General features: G+C 42.8%; 1 protein-coding gene across 8 annotated transcripts in view; it reads left to right on the top strand.

The window, feature by feature from the left end:
- cbarpb (CACN subunit beta associated regulatory protein b) overlaps positions 1 to 20,942 on the top strand; it is a 303,778-nt gene that overhangs the window by 262,036 nt on the left and 20,800 nt on the right. For all 8 annotated transcript variants that reach the window (XM_063032293.1, XM_063032297.1, XM_063032290.1 and 5 more), the window contains 2 exons: positions 4,148 to 4,300; positions 11,526 to 11,721. In XM_063032293.1, coding sequence (XP_062888363.1) covers positions 4,148 to 4,300; positions 11,526 to 11,721 — 349 coding nt within the window. The remainder of the gene's footprint in view (positions 1 to 4,147; positions 4,301 to 11,525; positions 11,722 to 20,942) is intronic.

Genomic DNA, 20,942 nt, shown 5'->3' on the forward strand with positions numbered 1-20,942 from the left:
AAGGTGTATGTACATTTATAAACTATAACGTTCTAAATCTATCATAGGACGTTGCCTGGATGCATTCTTTACTGGTCTCATTTCAGTCACTATGTTTTACTAGTCAGAGGAGCCCACGTTAACTGGGAAGATACCTTGGTGCAATCTGCCCTTGTTAACTTCCCAAGGAAATGCCAGTACTCTGATGCAGAGTATCACTGATTTAAAATGCCAGATGACTATATGTTTCATGGAAAAATGCCACAAGTCAAGCAATGGTGCTCCCAGAAATTTAATTCAGCCTGTATTCTTTGAAGGAGTCTATTTTAATGATTGTAGCTATTTTCTTCACGTTTCTTAGTTTTCCCATGGGCACTTGTCACTTTGCTAATGTCAACATCTCTGATAGGATTTTTATTTCTGTATGTGCAAAACTGGATGAATAAATAAAAATGTGCATAGACTGCATGATCAATGTCATTACTAAAGAGCATTCTGTCCAAAGTAGTCTCCATAATCAATAACTAAAAACAAAGTTTTTTTCAGATATTTCTCAAATAGTTAAATTAAATAAGTAGTGCAAAAACAGAAACAAAAAAGAAAGTGAGGTAGTGTTCTTGGGTTCAATTTCCATTCAGAAATCGGATGGCAGAGGGGAAGACACTGTTCCTGAATCGCTGAGTGTGTGCCTTCAGGCTCCCGTACCTCCTCCCTGACGGTAACAGTGAGAAGAGGGCACGTCCTGGATTTTCCTAACTTACGTCGAGAAAATCTAAAACAAAATCACCCCAAAGGACACACTTGGAATTTTATTTTAATTTATTTGCACAAAATAAAATTTTGTACCAGTAAGATGAGTTAACAATTCACCATTTGTATTCACATCAATTGAGATTTATGAATGACACGTGAGACTTTCTAAATACATATGGAGACTACAGACTATATTTGTCTGTGGGTCTATTGAGCAGTGATGTGGGGGTAATGACTGACAGATGGTGGTAAATGTAACTATCAATGTGACTCTAATTCAGTGAGTGTTGTCATTGTTACTAATTTCAATTTAATTTTACACTGACAGAAAGTTGATGCATCTTTTGTCTTCAACTTCTGTCTGAATATTTATGATTTTAATCATCATAATAACCTGATTTCTAGAAGACCTGCAGAAAAGCTCTGACTAAAGGCTGAAGTAGATGGTGTATATGGAATGGGGTGTGAAAGATTCCCATGTATAGATGTAAATGTAGAATTGAAAGTTCGAAGTAAATTTTATTATCAGAGTATATACAAATCACTACATACAACCCTGTGATTCTTTTTCCTGTGGGCATACTCAGCAAATCTATAGAACAGTAACTGTAAACAGGATCAGTGAAAGAGCAAGAGCACAGAAGACAATGAAGTATGCAAATGGAAATATAAATAAATAGCGATATTTAACGAGAGCATGAAATAACAAGATAAAGAGTCCTCAAAGTGAGATCATTGGTTGTGAAAACATCTCAATAGATGAGTTAGTTATCCTCTTTTGTTCAAGAGCCTGATGATTGAGAGGTAGTAACTGTTCTGAATCTGGTGGTGCGAGTCCTGAGGCACTTGTACCTTCTACCTGATGGTCTGGGTGGTGAGGACCTTTGACGATGGATGCTACTTTCCTATGACAGCGTTTCCTGTAGATGTGCTCAAGGGTTGGGATGGCCTTACCCACGAAGAACCGGACCAAATCCACTACCTTTTGCAGGATTTTCCATTCAAAGGCATTAGTGTTCCTATGCCAGGCCATAATGCAGCCAGTCAATGTACTCCCCACTACACATCTATAAAAGTTTGTCAAAGTTTTTGATGACATACCAAGTCCCCACAGACACTCCTAAGAAAGTAGAGGCGCTGTCATGCTTTCTTTGCAATAACATTTATAGGATGGGTCCAGGACAAGTCCCACGAGATAGTGACATGCAGGAATTTAAAGTTACTGACCATCTCCACCTCTGATCCTCTGATGAAGACTGGCTCATGGACCTTTGGTTTCCATCTCCTGAAGTCTACAATCAGTTCCTTGGGTTTGCTGACATTGATTGAGAGGTTTTTGTTATGACACCACTTGAATATGGCATTGAAGCTGTACTTAGCCAAACAGTCATAAATGTAAATCGAGTAGAGCAGGGGGCTAAGCACACAGTTTTCTGGTGCACACGTGCTGATGGAGATTGTGGAGGAGATGATTTTCCCCCATCTGAACTGACTGGGGTCTGCAAGTGAGGAAATCCAGGATTTATTTGCACAAGGGGGTATTGAGGCCCAGGTCTTGGAGTTTATTGATCAGTTTTGAGAGGATGATGCTATTAAATGCTGAGCTGTAATTGATAAAAAGCATCCTGATGTATGAATCTTTGCTGTCAAGATAATTTTATTAATACACACAAAATGTGAGGAATGAATAGTCAACATTTTCTTCTTTATTCCGTATTCTATATTTCATTCCTCTACTTAGATGCTGCCTGACCTGCTGAGTTCCACAAGTATTTTGTGTGTGTTACTCTGGATTTCCAGCATCTGCAGAATCTCTTGTGTTTATAATCTCATTAAACAGCGGAGCAACTGTGAGGACTGATGGACCCAATCCTGCTTCTCATGTAAAAATTTTTTAAAATCTGAAGTAAAAATTAAAAAAAAACAGAACTAATTTTCATCTACTACCAATAACCAATGATCCAATAGCATTACCTTAAAATGTTAGCACAATATTATGATGCTGTGGTTGATAAAGTACTTACCTTCCTTTTATTAAACTACTAACTTCCATCAATATGTTATTTTGATTTAGGTATCTTATGCTTTGAACCTAAGGTAGCAGAGTGATGTTTCAAGAGCAATAATGTACATTAGTTCACACATTTTTGGCCCAGAGCTCTACTTTTTTATTGGCTAAATATGTGTTCCTTAAAAATAATCCATGCAGAAATCACATCTTTTTATAGCAAAGTGATTCATATAAATCTGAATCTAATCAGCGCATTAGACCTGATGTCTTTTCTGTTCAAGAAGTTGATTTCTTGACACCAAATCCACTGGTAGGTCCGTGACAAAAGCATTGCATTCTGTTTGGAGATTCCGGTATCGAGTCATGTGCCTACTTCTGGTTGGCCTCTTGGGTAAGTTTCCCAGTTCTAGATGGTTTGACTGGAGGAGAAGAGGAGTAAAGCAAATTGATCAAAGAAAAGCATTGACTGTGAACATTGGCAGCGAATCCTTGCCCTGTCTGCGGGGTGAACTGCAGAATCCACACAGACTCACCCACCACAATCCCTCCGTCTTCTGGCCTAGCACCAGTAAACACACTCAATATGTAACCAGCCAATATATGCAAAAGCAACAAATTCCAGGAGCTGGGAAATCTTAATTTAAAATGGGGCATCAGAATATTAGAAAAACAACATATTGATATAAGTTACAGGTCAGGCAACATTAGCAGAGTTCACATTTCAGGTTGCTGTCCATTCTAATAAAATGTCTCAGATCTGAATTGTTAACTCTCTACTTTTCTCCACAGATGCTGCCTGACCTATTCAGAACTTGATATCATTTAGGCATAGTAGCATCACGGTAATCCAGCCATCTGAACCAATGGTCTGAAGACATGAATTCTAAGCCCAACATGTTGGTGGGGAGCTGTAAATTCAGCCGATATAACTAACTCTGGGACACAGTGACTAGATTGTCATTGGAACCCACCCTGGTTTGCTTCAGTCAAGGAAAATTGCTGGCCTTATCCAATCTTGCCTCTAATATGACCACAACAACATGGCTGGAACTTGACTGCTTTCTGAAAATGACCCAGAGAGCTAATTATTATAAGGCCCATGAATAAATGGGAAAAAATATATATTCTCTTGTTATTCCAAGCAACAGCACTTTATTACAAAACAGGAAGACCTGTTTTATTCAAAGGAAATCTGTTTATGTCGATGCAGGAACCAAAAAAAGGTGCATGGAATCATAACATGTTTTTCTTGGTGTGTTGACATCCTCTTTAGTTTGCCATTCGAATACCGCTCCAGCTTTAGAGAAGTAACGATTAAGGTTATTGAAGCTCGGCGTCTATAGAGCTGTTCTTGGTAGTTGCCTTTCCAATGTGAATTTAGATTATTTCTAATTTTGTTTGCAGCCCATCACAAATCCGCTGCCACAAATGGCTCTGACAAGCCTCTCAGTCAGCCCCAGCTCTGCCCTGCCTGGGGATACAATCAATTCATCAGTTAACACTACCTTTGTTGATGCAAATGTTCCTGCACCTGCTGCTTCTGGAGAAGGTAGTGTGGTAAGTACAATTGCATCAAATTAAGTCGAGTCTCCAACAAAGAAAGAGGCCATTTGTCCCCTCTGGTCTAGCTGCCAACCGGGCCTCTGCCAGTGCTTTTTCTGACTTGCCCCTTATCCCTCCATCCACATTTCCTTCATATACATGTTGAGCCTTCACTCAATTGCTTCAAAGCCATTTGCTTCAACCATTCCACGTGGCAGTGAGTCCACCTTTTCACCGCACTCTGGTAAAGAAGTTCCTCCTAATTTCTTTACTTGATCAACTGTTAGCTGTTTCATATTAATGCCCTGGAGTAACGGTTTCACCATTACAACTCATCCACGCTAACAAACTGTTCTTGAACATAAAAGGGCTTTAATCGCATCTCCTCCAATCCAGCCAACTCGAATTCTCCTGATAGTTGCATTCACTGGCACGTTTCATCCAGACCTTCATTCTTTGGAGTTTTACTGTCAAAACTGGATGCAGTACATGGTAGGTATTGTGTGATGCACTGTAGTAACTCTCCACGAATTGTTTGACTCAATCTCTCAAGATATTCAACTCCAACAACTAAAAGGTCAAAAGTGGCAGTTGATTGGGAGAACCTTTTTCCCAATCAACACCAAGTTGACATGAAAAAGTGTGTTGCTTCGTTACTGTTGTTGTGCAGAATCTTGAAATTCCTGACAAATAGTGGCTTGGAATAAGTTTTACTACACAGATAGAATGAGTTCCAGAAAGTACCTTCTCAAAAAATGAGACAAAAGAGACTGCAGATGCTGGAATCCTGCACACTGGAGGAACTCAGTGGGTCAGGCAGCTTCTAAGGAGAGAAATGGATAGTCAACATTCTTGGAACCGGAATCATCAAATGTGCATTCCCCTCCCTAGTTGCTGCCTGACTCGATGAGTTCCTCCAGTGCTTTCTGTGTTGCACCTACCCAAGGACAATCGAGATTTGGTCCTCTTATGTCACTGGTGCAGGAATTTACCAGGGCAATAACCTAGTCCTAACTATCGTCCATTGCTCCACCAATGAACTTACCAACATGAGATGTTCTTTTGTGGGATGATCAGCAATCCATAACTCCTCAGAAAGTGGATCAAACACTTCAAAGTTCAAAGTACATTCATTACCAAAACATGTATAAATTATACAACCTTGAGATTTGTCTCCTTACAGGCAGCCACAAAACAAGAAACCCGAAAGAACCCCTTAAAAAAACAGACCAACAAGCACCCAATACAGAGAGAGAGAGAGAGAGAGAGAACACAACTCATGCAAACAACAGTATTCTGAACAAAAGTGAGTCCATAGACACGAAGCCTGGAGCAGGCCGATGGCCTCAGTCTCAGTGTCACGGACAGCGGAGTCAACATCGTGGAGCAGTGAACAGAAACAGGCTGACCCTTGCCTCCAGTCCTGACTCCCTGCCTTTTCGATCCATCCAGCTGGCATTTAAATTGTCCAAATATCAGGTCACTCCTTGCTCTAGGACCCAGGGCCTGTTGCATCGATACGCTCTGGGCCTAGACCCTGCCACCACATTCAAACTTTCCAAATCGACCTGGCCACTTCCAGACAACATGATGGTCAAATTCTTTCCATTATGAATCTGCTTGTGTTTGATGCTTTAGATTGTTTCAAGTTACATCCTCCTTCGGGCAGGGATGTAGCAGGCACTGACTGCCCTTGGGCCGACTTCTGCAGTACCTTGTTTCCCTGGACATTGGTGCATGAGGAAGAATTCCCCTCAGAAAACACCACGACTTGGTGAATGACCAAGGCCATAAAGGACATGACAAACTACTCAAAGAGAGAAACAGAAAACTCTCAGCAGTGGTACAACTCGTTCCGCGTGCTGAGGGAACACAGTTTAAAGTAAATTTATTATCAAAGTACATATATGTCAACATATGCTACCTTGAGATTTATTTTCTTGTTGGCATTCACAGTAAACAAAGAAATACAATAGAATCATTGAAAAACTACACACACACACAGACACACACACACACACAAAGGCTGATGCCTGACAAGTAACCGATGTGCGAAAGAAGACAAACTGTGCAAATATAAAATACTGAGAACATCTCAGTGTTACTTACGCTCAGTGGCCACTTTATTAGGTACACCTGTACACCTGCTTGTTAATACAGATATCAAATTAGCCAATCACATGGCAGCAACTTTATGTATAAAAGCATGCAGACATGGTCAAGAGGTTCAGTTGTTGTTCAGACCAAACATCAGAATGGGGAAGAAATGTGTTGTGAGTGACTTTGACTATGGAATGATTGTTGGTGCCAGATGGGGTGGTTTGAGTATCTCCTAACCTGCTGATCTCCTGGAATTTTCACTCACAACATTCTCTAGAGTTTACAGAGAATGGGAAAGGAACAAAAACATCAGGTGAGTGGCAGTTCTGTGGGCGAAAAAGCCTTGTCAATGAGAGAGGTCAGAGGAGAATGGCCAGATTGGTTCAAGCTAACAGGAAGGTGACGGTAACTTAAATAATCACGTGTTCCAACAGCAGTGACCAGAAGAACATCTCTGAATGCACAACGTGTCGAACTTTGAAGTGGATGGGCTACAGCAGCAGAACATATTGCATACACAGTGGTACCTCATGTACCTTATAAATCAGCCACTGAGTGTAAAATGCTTTGTAATAGTATTACAAAGAATCTCTGTGCCTTGCTAAAGGTGCCCTCATTAAAATATGCCATCCAGTGTAGTCATTTCAACCACAGAGTAGGGCAGGGAGTCAATGCCCCTGGGTGTCAAGATGAAGTTGGTGATAAACATTTTTTTAAGTTTGGCATCTTCCATGCTGGAGGTATTTGCAACATTTTGCAGTTTCTGCATCATTTTTTTTCTGTGAGGGAGCTCAGAGTGACTCTGGTTAAAGAATTTAGTCAAACTTCAGCCTCTCTTACTAGGGGAAGCAGGCAGGTGTACTTTAGCATTACTGGCTTCCATTCGCTGTTTCGTTTGGCTGTATTCATGGGTGTTCATTTATGGTTGAATGACAATTAAACTTGAAATTTATAATAATACCATGGCCTTTCTTGGGGGGGGGGCACAGGTCAGCATTGTCGTGTACTGAAACTAAATGGGAATTGGTGCCCAGGTGACCTTGGACCACACGGATCACATGAATCAGAGCAGCGATCCTGACAACAACCCCACGGCCTTCATCAGCAGCTCTGCCACTCCAATCTGCAGAGTGATTGCTGGATGATTTGCTACGTGTGCTGGTACCATACCGTAGTGGTTAGCATAACGCTTTACAGTATAGGCAACTCAGGTTCAAACCCCGCAATTGCCCGTAAGGGCTTGGTTCGTTCTCCCCGTGACCACTTGTGTTTGCTCTGGTTTCCTCCCACAGTTCAAAGACGTACTGGTTGATAGGTTAATTGGTCATTGTACATTGTCCTGTAATTAGAGTAAGATTAAATTGGTGATTGTTGGGCGACTTGGCTCGAAGGGCCACAAGGGACTATTCCATGCTGTAACTCAGTAAATAAATAAATCAATGTCATCACTATGACATCCTGATACATCTTGCACACGCGCACACACGCAAACACACATACACGCAGGAGACATAGACTGAGAGCTAAGTATCTTCAAGTACGTACAATGGCAAAATGAAGCAATACTTTTGCTCCCAGCCTGAGAAGTGGGGACAGCAACATCTGGAAGAGCAGGTTATGAAGAAGAGCCCAGCCCAAAATGCCAACGGTTTATTCCTTTCCATAAATACCACCTGACCTACTGGATTCCTCCAGCATTTTGTGTGTGTTGCAGAGGTCATGGTTTTCTGTTTGTTGCATAGACTCATCACCTTGCCCTTGCCTGCTGCTGTGTGGTGGGCAATTCAGGAGCAGGTCTATGTGGAAGAGAAAGAGGAAGAGAAGAAAGAGGGATGGAGGTGTGCAGGAGAATCTCGACATCTCCTTTGTACCCGGGCTATGCACAAAGGACACAGCTGAGTGTGATGCTGGTAACCCGAACACTAGTTTCACCTAGAGAACAACTTTCTCTGCCACTGACAATCACAAGATCTATATGTCCCCCGAGTAAATATTCCAAAACAGACAGGGGAATGAAATCATGGCGTCCGTAAGCATTCCCTCAGCTTTGCCTTGCAAGTGACTTTGATTGTTTTGATGCTCCAGTGCATTTCTATGCTGAAGATGGACCATAGCAAGTGAGAAGTTGCTCAGGAGAATTGGCCTCGGAGGGCACCATTGAGACATTTTGGCTTTAGTCTTAACTGTGCACTGCAACATCTTTGGTTTTGCACAGTTCGTTTTCTTTTGCACACTGTTTGTTTGTCAGTCTTTATGTGTAATTTTTCATTGATTCTAATGTATTTCTTTGTTCTAAAGTTCATAGTAAATTTTATTATCGAAGAATATAATGTCACCGTACACAACCCCGAGATTCAGCAAACCTATAGAATAGTAACTATAACAGAGTCAATGAACAACCACCAAAATAGGGCTTTCGACCAGAGTGCAGAAGAAAACAAACTCTGCAAATGCAAAAAAAAGAAAAATATAATATAAACAAATAAGCAATAAATATCAAGAGCATGAGATGAAGACTCCTTGAAAGTGAGTCCATTGGTTGTGGGAACAGTTCAGTGACGGGACAAGTGAAGCCCAGTGAAATTACCCCTTTGTTGAAGAGCCTGATGGTTGAGGGGTGGTAACTGTGAATACTTGCAAGAAAATAGATCTCAGAGTAGTACATGTTGACGTATACATACTTCGATAATAAGTTTACTTTGAACTTTGATCTTGGCAGGGGTGCCATCGGCGTCTCAAAGTCAAAGAAAACTTATTATCAAATTACTTGTATGTTACCATACCGATATACTCACTTGAGATTCAGTTTCTTCCAGGCACTTAACACGAAAATAAAGAAATGCAATAAAATTTACGAAAAACTATACATAAACAAAGACTAACAAATAACCAGTGTGCAAGAGAAGCCAAATTGTGCAAATCTGTGCAAATCTCAGTGATCCCAGTAACCTATTGATGGGCAAGCTGCTGGGAGTGTTGTGACAGCCTACAAGGATATCCTTAGCCTCGATGGCAGTGGTCTGAACTTTCCTACTAACAAGTTGACCCTACTAAGTTCCACCACAGCTCTTGGGCTGCAGACTGCTACTGTTCTGCAACCTCGGCCAGCAGAGAATGGCTTTGTCGGCAGTCTGGCAGCAGAGTTAGTCGCAACTCTGTGTTTGGAAAGTGGGTCTCCATGTTAAAATCAATGGTGATGGTCCTTGCGCACTACTTGATCGCCGACATGGGCTCTTTGAATTTCCAAAACACTAACTCTTTCCATTGTGCAAACTTGTCAGTGTTATTCCAGAATCCACTTCCATATGAATATGTGTGGGAACCGGTACTCTGGTGAGCTGGGATCTACCATTGCGTTGCTCCATACCCTGGGCTGAAACTGGGTTTCATCCCAGGTAATTTCCTCCTCTAGGCTGTCTTCCTAAGTGTGTGGGGTCTCAGTACGAGAACAAGCAGTTACAAGTAGGCTGGCAACACCCTATTGTTGTTATTCCTTGGGGCAGGGTAGGTCTCTAGGGTCATTGAAAGTCAAATGGATAAACTTGAGCTGAAAGAGAGGGTAAGTACGCGGTGGGCGTTCACTTCAGCTTAGATCATAGTTTGAGGAGTTTGTGGGATGTGAGGAGGAGGACAATGATATCTTTGATGGTTTCTCAATCCCCCCTCCTCCCCATATTGGTCATAGGCTCAGCGATGCTTATCCCAGTGACGGCTAGCACTGTCCTCTCGTAGGGGGTCAGGGCAACCACCACCCTTCTGGTAGGTTGGAAATTAAAACACCGCAGATGCTGGAAATCTGAAAGAAAAGAAATGTAATACTCTGGCCAGGGAGTCTCTGTAGAGGGAGAAACAGAGTGAATGTTTCATGTCGATGATCTGTCATCGGTTCCATGACCTGAGAGAGAGATGCAGCATGCATGCAAGAAGGAGAGAGATACTTGTGCAATTTATTTGACTGATGTGGCTGCACCGAGTGACAAACTGACAAGTGTATTACAGCCTGTGGGATGCGAGTGAGAGTTTGCTGGGATGCTAAGCGTTATGACGGGGTTGCATTCCTGTGTACTGCTCATGACCCACACAGTTCGCAAATCGGAAATGCAGCTGTGTTCCCAGAAGGCAGAGGACGCCCGCAGGCCCCACGGTAACCGGCAAATCCATCCTGCCTGCCTTTCAAATACTCATTCACGTGTATGGCCTGCGGCATTCACAACTGGGAAAGGACCCGAACACGGCGCAAAGATAATGGGTATGAAATCTGTAGCAGACAGCAAGCATTGGGCCAAGTGAAGTTCACTGCTGCAATACCATTTGTAGATGTTCTCAGTAACCTTGACCATTTGTCAATGAACTTCCTACGCTGCTGCAGCTACTGTAGGTCCTCGCGCCTCGATACCCTGTTTTGCCTTCCGCAGCTAATTCATTTTGAACTTGCATCCAGAGTTTCCTCAACCCAGTGGGTACAGGACATTGCCCCCTCCCCATCTCCTCCAGTGCAGTGTTTGAAACCTTAGAACTGCACCTCCACCAATTCCCCAGAGCCGGTCATCTTTATTCACAACTCCCGGTACCTGCTCCAAACACCAAGTATCTCCAGGTGAAGGCTAGCCGACCTGTGGGTTGTACATGCTAACTAACGATTGCACAAGCCTTGAACGAGGCTTGCTGGAGACAGATCAACAGGCTAATTTTCTGTCGCTATTAATAGTCTGCATTGCAATGAACAGGCAGAACTTAATCTCACATTTGAGTACTATCCATTCCAGCACCCCAATGCATCAGTGTCATCTCCCATGAGTTTACCTTGCTTACTTCCACACAACTGCATTCCATATAACTGCTGTTCCTAAAGATTTTTTTAATACTTGTTGATGTTTTTAGCCAATTCCTCCAAAGTTTACTGTGTAGAAAAAAAGACTGTCAGCAAAAATTAGCATGCTCTGTCATTCTCCTTACCAGGACCTATATATAGAAGGAAAGAGTTTGAAATGTCATCAGGCTCAGTTCTAAACTTAGTTGCCTTGTGATTACCTGTTCTGTGTGGCGAGCCTCTCTCTTTAGACTGAACTCAGCAGAGGTCAAGCTGTCAGCATGAACGCATCGATATCGTTGATGGAATTGTGCTCCCCTCTCTTGGCAGAGCGAGCCGGTCGCCGGGAGCACCAGAGGCAACGGCGGAGGCGCGGAGGCAGCGACGCCTCCCAGCCAGGGCGGCGTGCTGCAGTTCTTCACCAAGCTGCGGAGGCACGCCAGCTTAGAAGGAGCAAGCCCCTACTTCAAGATCAAAAAATGGAAGTTTGAAACAAGTCAGAGAGCACTGAGCCTCGATACCAGAGGTAAGGTGATAAGAATTTGGGTGATTCCTTTTATTTACTTGGACCAGAGGCCTCTGTTCATTTGACAAGGAGTGCAATCACATGATGTAACATAGCAGCAGAAGCCATTCATCCCATCATAATAATACTAGATCTAAATGCCAGTTGGATTATTTATTTACTTATTTTTATTTATTGTGATACAGTGTGGAGTAGGCCCTTCTGGCCCTTCCAGCCGCACCACCCAATTTAACCCTAGCCTAATCACAATTTATAATGACCAATTAACTTACCAACCGGTACGTCTTTGGACTGTGGGAGGAAACCAGAGCCTCTGGAGGAAACCCACGCGGTCACGGGGAGAACGTACAAGCTCCTTGAATCCGTGCCGCTGGTTCTGTAAAGCATTGTGTTAACCACTGAACTATCATGCCGCCCCAATCAGTCTTACTCCTGCACTCTCAGCCCTGAGTTTTCAGGGTGTGACTTCAATTGCAGGCATTCCCTGGGTTACGTGAGAGTTCCCTTCCTGAGATCTGTCTATAAGTCAATTTCTCTGCAAGTCAGAAACTCCGGTTAGGCCACACTTAGAGTATTGTGTTCAATTCTGGTGACCTCCTTATAGGAGGGATGTGGAAGCTTCAGAGAGGGTGCAGAGGAGATTCACCAGGATGCTGCCTAGACTGGAGAGCATGTCTTGTGAAAAAAGATTGAGCATATAGGTACATGTTCAGCACAGCATCGTGGGCCAAAGGGCCTGCATTAGACCATAAGACCATCAGACCATAAGACAAAGGAGCAGAAGTCGGCCATTCAGCCCATTGAGTCTGCTCTGCCATTTTATCATGAACCGATCCATTCTCTCATTTAGTCCCACTCCCCCGCCTTCTCACCATAACCTTTGATGCCCTGGCTACTCAGATACCTATCAATCTCTGCCTTAAATACACCCAATGACTTGGCCTCCACTGCTGCCAGTGGCAACAAATTCCATAGATTCACCACCCTCTGGCTAAAAAAATTTCCTCGCATAAATTTCTTCGTATTATGCTGTAAGTTTTCTACGTTTCTATGTTTTTTATCTTTGGAGCGAAGGATGATGAGAGGTGACTTACAGAGGTGTATAAGATGAGATGAATAGACAGAGTGGATAGCCAGTGCCTTCCCAGTGCAGAAATGGCGAATACAAGAGGGCATCATTTTTAGGTTATTGGAAGAAAGCATGGGGTATGTCAGAGATAGTTTCTTTTTTAACACAGAGTGATAAGTGCTTGAAATGCACTGCCAAGGGTGATGCTAGAGGTAGACACACCAGAAAAATTTAAGAGACTCTTAGATAGGCACATGGAGGAAAGGAAAATAGAGGGTATGTGGGAGGAAAGAGTCAAATTGACCTTGGAGTAGGTTGAAAGGTCGGCACAACATTGTGGGCCGAATGGCCTGTACTGTTCTATGTTCTACAGTATGTCAATTTTCCTTAGTGGCCCACATTTTATAACTGCAGATATTTGCTATCATCGCATTCAAAAATCACCCACTTGCTACCTATAATTAAACTAATGTTACATATCCAGTATTCAGTCATTAAGGAATACCATAAAAATTTTATTACTATTATTACCAGCTTGTTAGTGAGGATAAGCTCCCGCTTCCTTTTAAAATCCTTCAAGTGATATGTGTCTCGTATAGCCCCTGACAACCAAGTCCAGCTCCTGGCCTTCAAGTGTGGCTTAGCTACTGAGCTTGGCAGAACTATTTCTACTGACGGGAGAAGGAGCACAGTCAGTTTACTGGCGCTTTTGTCAGATGGGGCTCGGCAGCCGTAGTTGGCTGCTCACCTTGGAGAAGGAAAACTCTGATCTCAAGCCTCCACTCCCTTGCAGCTATACCCACTCATGAGGAAGGCTTCAGGATAAACCCTGAGAAAAAATCCAGAGCTGGAGACCCTAAGGCAGACCTACATTGAGTTCAATGATGACTGGTAACTTCTGCAATGCCGGCCGGTGCCAAACTGTATCGGTCTCTGCCGTTCCATTGGATTCATCAGCTGCATGGAGCCTGCTGCATGTATAACAGCTTGCTCTCCACATCGTACTGCTCTGGACGGCGTATCAAATAGACAGCTCGGCCACAGTGTCCATGGTTGACCCCAACCAATGGAGAACCTCATTACCAGATTGAAAAATGTTATTAAAAGAATATATTTGAGAATTAGTCTAAAGCCAGATTTTCTTAGCCTTGGGAACCCCTGTACTTCTCAAACAAGTGGTCCTAACACCAGTTCTTTCAGATCATGGGTTTCAGATTCTTCACAACCCCTTGACAGAAAAGTATTTCCTCAATGCCCCATCCATTCATTTTACCAATTATTCTGCACACCCCAGTTATTGATCTCCCTGCTCAGGGAAATAGGACCCTAGGAGTCTCAAAATACTCTTAGAGTTCTCAAAATCAGTCCCTTAGGAGTCGGTTTCCAATAACTGGGCAAGTTTGTTGCATTTCATAAAATTACACATCTTCACAAGTAATTTGCTAATTATGCCGAGGGTTTGAAGGATTGAATTTTTGTGACAGAGGTGGTGGCCATTCAGCCCGTTAAGTCTATGTCAATTCCTGATAGAAAAGTCCTGTCAATCCTCACTTTCTCCCCACAGCCCTGTGTTTGTCCTCATTTGTCCTGGTGCAGCTTTCCTTTGCTTCTCATGCATTGATTACCTTAAATGAAGCTAGGTGATCTGGTTTACCTATGTTCAAAAGGAACCAATAATTACATTAATTTAATGATGGGTAGCATATTGGTGAATATTGATTGAGAAGATAGCAAGCTTCTCATAAACATGAGAACACCTGCAGATGCTGGAAATTGAAAGCAACACACACAAAATGCAGGAGGAACTCAGCAGGTCTGTCCATGTCTATGGAAATGAGCACATAGTCGACGTTTCAAACTGAGGCCCTTCATCGGGGCTGGAAGGGAAGGGGGTAGACGCCAGAATATAAAGTTGGGGTGGAGAGGAAGGAGGATAGTTAGAGGGTGACAGGTAAAGTCAGGAAGGTGGGAAAAGCAAAGGGTTGGAGAGGAAGGAATCTAACTGGAGAGGAGAGTGAACGATAGATGAAAGGGAAGGAGGAGGGGCACTGCGAGAAGTGACAGGCAGGTGAGAAGAGGCAAAAGGCCAGAGTGGGGAATAGAAGAAGTTGGGGGGGGGGAGGGCGAAAATTTTTTTACCGGAAGGAGAAATCGATATTCATGCCGTCAGGTTGGAGGCTATCCATATGGAATATAAGGTGTTGCTCCCCCACCCTGCCCACCCTGAGGGAAGCCTCATCTTGGCACAATGTCGGAACAGGAACGGGACTCAGAATTAAAATGTTTGGCCACTAGGAATTTCTGCTTTTTGGCGGATGGAGCAGAGGTGGGATGATGATGCGGTCCCCCAGTGGAGAGGAGGCAAGTATCTGCTAGTTATACAACGTAGGTCACTAGAATAAATGGACATAGAACAGTACAGGTGCTGTGTTGACACTTTAACCTACTCCAAGATCAGTGAGGCAGCTTCAGAAAGGGATGGATTGAATTTGTTTATTTTTCTGACCAGGGTCTGTCAGGAGGGCTTACTAATTTCTCTGTGACTACTGTACTAGAAAGGGGAAACTGTTTAGTTAAGTGTGTAACACTTTATGAATAGGAAAAGGGCTACAGATCTCTTCTTCCATACAAGCCTATGGGTCAACTTGTAAAGTAACATAATGTGACAATGGTTTTGTGGACCACTTCATTTCTATTTTTGACGCAAAAGATGATAATGATCTTGTGTAGAATAATGCGAAGGAAAGTTGGCTAGTTTAGAAACATGAAGATCAGCAAGGTGTGCAAACAAAAGGTGAAGGGCCTGTTCAGGGATAGTCTGCCAGTGTCCACCTACCAACTGCGCTCTTCTCAGCCAGAACGATGGCAGCTACCTCGTCATTAACTCCAATAATGTTACAATGAACCAATGGAATAAATGGGTTTCAATGCACAATCTAGCAACAGAATTTTAACAGATTTTAAGAAAGAGTTTATTTTTGTATTAAAGATTAGATTGAAGATTAGCTTTATTTGTCACCTGTCCATCGAAACGTACAGTGAAATAGGTAATTTATCTCAAATCAAATCAGCGAGGATTATGCAAGTGTCACCATGTTACCAGCGTCAACATAGCATGCCCACGCTAATCTAGCGTAACCACAGAGGAGGGAACCAGAGCGGCCAGAGGAGAACCCATATGGTCAGAGAGAGAACATACAAACTCCTTGCAGACAGTGGCAGGAATCAGTCCCCAATGTTACAGCAAGAAAGGTAAAGTGATTGCACTAACCACTATGCTCCTGTGCCACCCTGCACAAATGTAAGAAGGGGGAACAATGAAATGAATAGATTAAATAATGAAAATCCATCTCGGGAAGAACTAATGCAAGTGATTGGATTACATGCTGTGCTTGGCAAAGCTGAAAATGGCCATTTTAAAATCACCTATACTAACTTTAAAAAGAGAACATTCCTATTACTGTAGGTTAAGTGCATGCATTATTATTATTCCAGGTGGTGTATTAACCCGTGTTAGAGAAGAGAGGAGAAGCTGTTAATAGTCCTTCCATCCAAACCTGCAACCTCAATAGAGTTGAGCAATATTCAGTAAGCTCTCATTTGAAATAGAAATACATATAGCTTTCTTCAGGTTGCCTGCATTTCAATGTTGCTGGATTTTCCATAGGAAAGATACTTAAATGTGATATTGACAGACGTAGTCTGTGGGTTTCCTTTGCATCTGTTTAGATTTGGAAAGGTACAGTGGAGACTTACTGTTGCCAGCACACTTTAAGCTTTAAGATTGTTTAAATTCATTTCCAGTACACAAGTGCAAAAGAGAACAAAATAATTGTTACTCCAGATCTGATGTAGCACAAAAAAACACAGTAAGATAAAGAACACAATAATTTAAAAATATAACAAATATAAATATGTAAGATTGTGGGTTAGTCAGTGGAGGTGTAACTGTTCCTGAATCTGATGGTCCTGGGGTGGATGCTACATAGCCTTCTCCCTTCTGGGAGTGGGGCAAACAGTCCAGGATGGGTGGGATCCTTCATGATGTTACTGGCGCTTTTCCAGCACCTTTCTGTATAGATGTCCTAGATGGTGGGTAGACTGGTGCCCGTGATGTGTTGGGCAATTTTGATTACTTTTTTCTGTCCACTCCAGTGCAGTTTCCGTACCATGCAGTGATACAGTCTTTTGGTAAGATTAGATTGGCTGGGACTGTTTTCTTTAGAACTGGTGAAGCTGAGAGGAGTCATAGTCAGAGAGTCGGAGAGCACTACGGTCCATCTAGTTCGCGTTGAACTGTATTCTGCCTAGTCCTATTAACCCTTCACCTGGGCTATAGCCATAGAGTCATAGAACACTACAGCAGAGAAACAGGCCCTTCAGCCCATCCAGTCCATGCCGAACTATTATGCGGCCTAGTCCCATGGAAACTGCACAGGGACGATAGCCCTCCATACTCCTTCCATCCATGTCTTTATCCAAATTTCTCTCAAACTTTGAAATTGAACCCCACTCAAACTCACTACCCTCTGAGTCAAGAGGTTCCCCCTCATGTTCCGCTTAAATGTTTCACTGTTCACCCTTAACCTATGACCTCTAGTTCTACTCTTACCCGTCCTGAGGTGTATAAGACTAAAGGAAGCATAAATAGGAAGGATGTGTTTTCCTTAGCAGAGTGTTAACAAAAATGAGAGGTCATGGAGTTTAAATAAATTGTGGGAGGATTAGAGGGGAGAGGAGGACATACAGTACTGTGCAAAAGTCTTAGGCACCCTAGCTATAAACTACATGTGCCTAAGACTTTCGCACAGTACTGTAGGTTTTGATATTAAAAGGTGTTCAGAAATATACCTGAAGAGCTGTGTGTGTACAGACATGAATGTAATGTTTTAAAGTTCAAAGTAAATTTTATGATCCAAGAACGTATATGTCACCATATACAACCCTGAGATTCATTTTACTGTAGGCATACTCAGCAATTCTATAGAATAGTAGCTATATAGGATCAATGAAAGATCAACCAGGGTGCAGAAGACAGCAAACTATGAAAATGCAAATATACGTAAATAGAATACGTAATGAGAACATAAGATAATGAGGTAAAGAGTCCTTAAATTGAGATAATTGGTTGTGGGAACATCTCAATAGATGGACAAGTGAGAGTAGTTATCCCCTTTTGTTCAAGAGCCTGATGGTTGAGGGGTAGTAACTGTTCTTGAACCTGGTGGTGTGAGTCCTGAGGATCTTGTACCTTCTACCCGATGGCAGCAGTGAGAAAAGAGCATGGCCTGGGTGGTGAGGATCTCTGATGATGGATGCTGCTTTCCTACGACAGTGTTTCATATAGATGTGCCTAATCGTTGGGAGGGCTTTACCCATGATGAACTGGCCCGAATCCACTATCTTTTGTAGGATTTTCCATTCAAGGGCATTAGTGTTTCCATACCAGGCTGTGATGCAGCCAGTTAATACACTCTCCACTACACAACTATAGAAATTTGTCCAAGTTTGTCAAAAAAGATGCTGCCCCTTGCTTCACACAGCGTAATGTGATGGATCTCATCCAGCCTCGAGAATTTATCCACCATTATGTGTTCCAATATATCTAACGCATTCACCATCTCAATGTGCACGTGGTCCAGGCAATCAATATATCCCCTTCTGAACTCATAATCCACCAATTCCTTCTTTTCATCTATATTTAATGAGATGTATTCACTTAGGTTGTGGGGTGGAGATATGTCGCTACCAAAGGAGGTGCAAGGCACTCTTTCCCTCTGGTAGCCTGCAGGTCACCCTTGGGCAAGGTGTAGCACCTGCTTAGCCCCCCCACCACCACCACCGCCACTGCCTGATCAGGGTCATGTGAAGCAGGTAGTGGATGGTCATATGAGTAGCTGGTCACCCAACTTGTAAAGACGCTGCCCAGAAGAACACAATGGCAAACCACTTTTTTTTAGAAAAAATTGCCAAGAACAATCATGGTCATGGAAAGGCCATGATCACCCATGTCATATGACACTAGACATAACGAAAGAACAATTCGTTTAGGACCTCATCCCCTGACACCATGCTTAGATTACCTCTTTGTCTCAATGTCTCAAAGATTAGGTCTCAATGTGACCTAGTCTTTCCACAGCTGACTTCCTGCTCCCAGTGTACATATAGAATGAATCAGGGCTTCTCCTTATTCTTGTCTGCCAAGGTTATTTCATTACCTCTTTTCCCCCTTCTAATTTCCTTCTCAGCTACTCTCATTACACCTTCTATATTCCTTAAAGGACTCACTTTATTACCTCTAGCTGTTAGATCAGGCACCCTGAGCCAATAGGCTGGTCCTGGACTTATTTCCTGGCATAATTTACATATTACTATTTAATTATTTATGGTTTTATTACTATTTAATTATTTATGGTGCAACTGTAACGAAAACCAATTTCCCTCAGGATCAATAAAGTATGACTATCGTCCTGATCAAAACTTCATCTACCTTTATTATCCAAGATTCTAATCTTGATCTTTTCACAAATGTGATTCCCCCGAACTCTTGCTATTTCTCTTTTAAAAGACTCCCACTTGTCAGATATTGTTTTACCCGGAGCCATTTCGCTCTTAAACTGTAAGGCTATAAGACATAGGAGCATAATTAGGCCATTTGGCCCATCGAGTCTGCTCACCATTCCTTCATGGCTGATATGTTATCCCTCGCAATCCCATTCTGCTGCCTTCTCCCTGTAACCTTTGACACCCTTACTAATCAAGAACCTATCGATCTCCGCTTTAAATATACCCAATGACTTAGCCTCCACAGCAGTCTGTGGAAATGAGTTCCACAGACTCACTACCCTATATAACAACACACCCAAAATGCTGGAGGAATTCAGCAGGTCAGGCAGTATCTATGGAAAAGAGTAAGCAGTCAGCGTTTCAGCCTGAGACCCTGCTTCAGGACTGAGAAGGAAGGGGAAAGATGCAAAAGTAAAAAGTTGGAGGAGAGGAAAGAGGCTAGCTGGAAGGTGATAGGTGAAGCCAGGTGAGTGGTAAAGGGAAAGGGCTGGAGAAGAAAGAATCTGATAAGAGAGTGGACAATAGGAGAATGGGAAGGAGAAAGGGGACCTGGGAAATGTAACAGGCAGGTGCGAATAAGTGAAAGGTCAGAGCGGGGAACATTGGAAAGGGAGGGGGGAGTTTGTTCACCATAAAGAGAAATCAACATTTATGCCATCAGGTTGGAGGTTACCCAAATGGAAGATAAGATGTTGTTCCTCTACCCTGAGGGTGGCCTCATCTTGACACAAGAGGAGGTCATGGATTGACACGTCGAAATGGGAATGAGGATTAAAATGTTTGGCCACCAGGCGCTCCTGCTTGTGGCGAATGGTTTGCGTTTGACTACCCTCTGGCTTCCTCCTCATCTCTGTAATACACCCAAGATGCTGGAGGAACTCAACAGGCCAGGCAGCATCTATGGAAAAGAGTAAACAGGTCAACGTTTTGGGCCAAAACCCTTCATCAGGACGTCAGTCAAGACTTTCACCATCTACCCAGTTTCATGTCCCAAGATAAGGTCAAGTACAGCCCTTCTTTGGTAGTACATATTATCCTGAAAAACTATCTTGGACATACTTAACAGTTTTTGATCCACCCAAGTCCCATACACTATGGCAATCCCAGTAAATATTGGGAAAGGTAAAATCCCACATTACTATAAGTCTGTTGAAGATCAAGCCTCATATTAAGCACAGCCTCAGAATAAGTGATGTTCCTTTAAAGCTGAGATGAGGAGGAATTTCTAAAGCCAGAGAGTCATGAATCTGTGGAATTTGTTGCTACAGAGTGTTGTGGAGGCTAAGTCATTGGGTATATTTAAGACAGCAATTGGTAAGTTATTGGTTGGTTAAGGGTTACGAGTAGAAAGTGGGAGACCGGGGTTGAAAACAAAATCAGCCATAATTAAATGGCAGTGTGGACTCGAGGAGCTAAGATGCCCAATTCTGCTCCTATAATTTATAAGACCGTAAGACCATAAGACAAAGAAGCAGAAGTCTGCCATTCAGCCCATCGAGTCTGCTCCCCCATTTTATCATGGGCTGATCCATTCTCACATTTAGGCCCACTCCCCCACCTTCTCACCATAAATTTTGATGCCCTG

This window comes from Mobula hypostoma, chromosome 24 (assembly GCF_963921235.1).
Source record: "Mobula hypostoma chromosome 24, sMobHyp1.1, whole genome shotgun sequence".
Lineage (NCBI taxonomy): Eukaryota > Metazoa > Chordata > Chondrichthyes > Myliobatiformes > Myliobatidae > Mobula > Mobula hypostoma.